This window comes from Salpingoeca rosetta (assembly GCF_000188695.1).
Source record: "Salpingoeca rosetta unplaced genomic scaffold supercont1.13, whole genome shotgun sequence".
Lineage (NCBI taxonomy): Eukaryota > Choanoflagellata > Craspedida > Salpingoecidae > Salpingoeca > Salpingoeca rosetta.
In genome coordinates, this window is record NW_004754921.1 from 1,102,818 (window position 1) to 1,106,238 (window position 3,421).

The 3,421-nt window shown below is 54.1% G+C and overlaps 2 protein-coding genes across 2 annotated transcripts in view; one reads left to right on the top strand and one right to left on the bottom strand.

Moving 5' to 3' along the window:
- The window catches only part of PTSG_05669 (uncharacterized protein), a gene marked incomplete at its 3' end in the record, with an annotated part of 2,469 nt that extends 1,382 nt beyond the window's left edge, over positions 1–1,087 (bottom strand). Inside the window, exons 1-2 of the mRNA XM_004993481.1 lie at positions 777–1,087; positions 98–541 (exon numbers count right to left, since the gene is read on the bottom strand). Of these exons, the coding sequence (XP_004993538.1) occupies positions 98–541; positions 777–948 (616 nt within the window). The 5' untranslated portion in view covers positions 949–1,087. The remainder of the gene's footprint in view (positions 1–97; positions 542–776) is intronic.
- Positions 1,088–1,373: 286 nt separating this feature from the next.
- Positions 1,374–3,292, top strand: PTSG_05670 (uncharacterized protein; the record flags this gene model as incomplete). The annotated part of the gene is made up of 8 exons (XM_004993482.1): positions 1,374–1,545; positions 1,629–1,663; positions 1,946–2,044; positions 2,206–2,309; positions 2,461–2,533; positions 2,638–2,733; positions 3,008–3,095; positions 3,201–3,292. 8 exons carry the CDS (start codon positions 1,374–1,376, stop codon positions 3,290–3,292), a joined length of 759 nt encoding a protein of 252 aa, XP_004993539.1.
- Between the last annotated feature and the right edge of the window lie 129 nt (positions 3,293–3,421).

The window sequence follows — 3,421 nt, forward strand, 5'->3', positions numbered from 1 at the left end:
CACACACTACTACTACTCACACACACACACTATACACACACACACACACACACACACACACACACACACACACACACACACACACACACACACACACACCGGTAGAGGGTTGGCCCTTGCTCGCCCTGTTTGAAGGAGACGTCGAAGACCAGGGCCTGTAAGCCGGGGAGTTGGGTGTCCAGGTCGCGGCCATGCAGGATTGTTCCGTTCGCTTGCTGGGCGACAATGGATGTGCAGAACGCATTTGTCTCATAAATAAGGTTTGAGAGCACGAGATCGCCAACGTCTATCCCAATTTCCTCGGCGGCGCCGCGAATCTCATCTGCAAATGGCTCGCTCAGCACAGCGTCCAGGTTGTCCAGGACGGCAATGAGCTTGTCGAAGAGCTTTGGCCCGGCCTTCTTCTTCGCATGGTTGATGACCCACTTGATGCCGGCCGTGTACGGCTTGAGGATGTGGCCCCAGCGCTCCCTTGGCGGCTTGCTCAGGTCAACCACATAGTGCGGCACAGGCTTGGCTACTCCTTTCGCTGGCTGCGGGTCTGTTGTCCACACCAACAAGAGCACAAAGCAGGAGAGCTGGGCGTGAGGCACGGGGCAGGGCTGGCAAGAACTCCAATTGAGGAGTCAGAATAAGAGTAGGAGCGCTTTCAAGAAGAGCCGTGCGCTCTCGGGAGAGAGGGTTTAGATGCGCACAACACCCACAAGCACATCAGACAATACACTGTGCACAGCAGTCCTGCAGTCAGGTGGACAAGATGCAACAACAGCGCCCACCTCGAATGGCGACGTGCTGTTCCTCAGCATGAGCAAAAATTGGCACAGGACGGACACAAGCAGTTGGTGCAATGCTCAAGCACGCCAAGAGCGTGAGCACTGCCACCACTTGACCGAGAACCGCTCTGCCCTTGCCTGCTCTCCCCCTCCTCCCCCTCCTCATCATCACCATCCTGCTAGCTTCTCACCCGCTTTCTTCAGGTGCTTCGGTCGCAGCGTCGTCTCCGTCTCTCTCTCTCTGCCAACCTCGTCGAAAGGAAACGTCTGAGTAAATGCTAACAAACACCACGCGTCATTGCTCTTGCTTGAAGCCTTTGACCGTTGGTTGGTTGGGGTTACCCCGCGGCGCTTTGAGCTTCTTCCCTCCTTTTTGCTTCTGGCGTCCTTGCGTGGTGCCGTGCCTCAGATTGCTGCATGGCGCACAGCACAGAGCGGATGATGGCGAACCATCAGCATCGTCGTCAGTGTTGCTTTGGTGAGTGTCCTCCATCGCCGAAAATCGGTTGAAATCGTCAACGAAATTACCATCGAGGGATGACTCATCTGCTGCCACTGAGCAAGGTCAAGAAGCAAAGCAAAGCAAAAGCAAAAGCAAAGATGGACGACGGGGTTGTGGAGAAGGTGATCGCGCTCTTCGAGGAGAATGAGAAGCGACTGTACAGTGACAAGCCTGGCGATGGTGACACAGGGGATGAAGAAGGCGCACGCCGTGGCTACGAGGACTTGAACCTGGCCGTTGGCTTTGTGTTTGTGTTTGTTGATGTGTTTGGTATTCGTGTGTCGTGCAGTGCAACTTTCTTTGCAGTGCAGCCGTTCACTGCGCACTTTGCTTGCTGGTTACATGCCTTCCAGCCACACAAGCCGCCAAACAAGCTGTCGATGCCAAGGTATGTGTGTGCGCGTGTGCGTGTGTGTGCGTGTGTGCGTGTGTTCGTGTGTGCGTAAGTGTGTATGTACATCCACCTCAGCTTGGCTGTGTACACGTGCGAGTGTGTGTGTGTGTGTGTGTGTGTGTGTGTGTGTGTGTGTGTGTGTGTGTGTGTGTGTGTGTGTGTGTGTGTGTGTGTGTGTGTGTGTGTGAGTGACTTCCAGTCTAACCATCTTCCTTACGCCGTTTCGCCCACTGAATCTCAATTTACACTGTGCTCTCCGTCACACACTATGGGTAGGCGGATGAGGAGACCATAATCGCCGCGCTGCTGCACGACATTGGATGGCTCGCTCCCAAGCCGGACGACTCCACCCTTCTCACCACATCCGACGAATCGGTGCTGTTGTTGTTGCTGTTGTGGTTTGTGTTTAGATGGGAGAGGCAGCAGGGAATGTGCACTCGTCAAAAGCGCATCAGAAGCACAATATCAACAGACACAAGTGCCACGCACGTGGGTTCTTGTACAATCGACTCACACAACGCCCGTGCGGGTGTCAGGTGTGGCTGGCCAAGCATGATGTCGTTGGAGCAAAGATGCTTCGGGACATGGGATTCAGCGATCGTCTCGCGCGGCTGGTGGAAGGCCACGTCCAGGCCAAACGGTCAGCGCGCGAGTGTGCGATTGCGTGATTGCGTGTGTGCATGTATGAGTGCGTGTGCATGAGTGCGTTTGCTTCAAATGCTCAAGTGGGAGACTGAAACATTCTTGTCTTTGTTTTCCTCTCTCCTTCCTGCACAAACACCGCATCTCAGGTATCTCACTTTCAAGGAGGACGGGTACTATGAGGGCCTCTCGGCAGGAAGCAAGTTCACGCTCAAGCACCAGGTTTGTGGTTTGGGCATCTCACGTGGACATGCACGCTGCCAATTCCCTCCCACCACACGGTAGCACACTCCACATTGTCACCCCGTTCCCACACCTGCATTCAGGGCGGTGTTATGAGCGCTGAGGAAGCCAAGGCCTTTGAGCAGGACCCGGACTTTGACAACTACTGCCAGATGCGCCGCTGGGATGAAAACGCAAAGGTGCTTAAGTGATCGTGCGTGTGGTTGTGATTGTGCGTGTGGTTGTGATTGTGCGTTTGTTCGTGTGCGCGTGTGATTGTGATTGTGCATGTGTGTGTGTGCGTGTGGTTGTGATTGTGCGTGTGTGTTCGCGCGTTTGTCTTTTGTGTGTGCGCGTTCATGCAAGTGCATACAGAAGAGTGCATTCATTCATGTGATTGTGTGGACGTTCATCGACTTGCTGCTCACTGTCTTGCACACCGCTGACGAACATCATCGACGTTCATTTCCCCAGATCAAAGGCTTACAAGTGCCGAGTGTTCGCAGTTACAAAGACATGATGATGCGCTGCCTCTCCACTGCTCTCTGGACCGATCGCAAAGGTATCACGCGTGCACGCACACGCAGCACACTCAATCATGCATGAACGGATACATTGCGTGTGTTTTTGTCAATGCTCACGCCACGTCACACGCGCTGCTTCTCAGGTTTCACTGCTGCTGACATTGTCACCGCCTCGCTCAAGTCTTTCTTTGACGAGCAGGGTGAGCGCTTGACCATTGTGATTGAGAATTTGTAACCGGTGCAACAGCGGCAACACGAGTTTTCACACACACACACACATGCGCACTCAACCGTTGAACACCTAACACACACACACACACACACACACACACACACACACACACACACACTCACACACATCCCA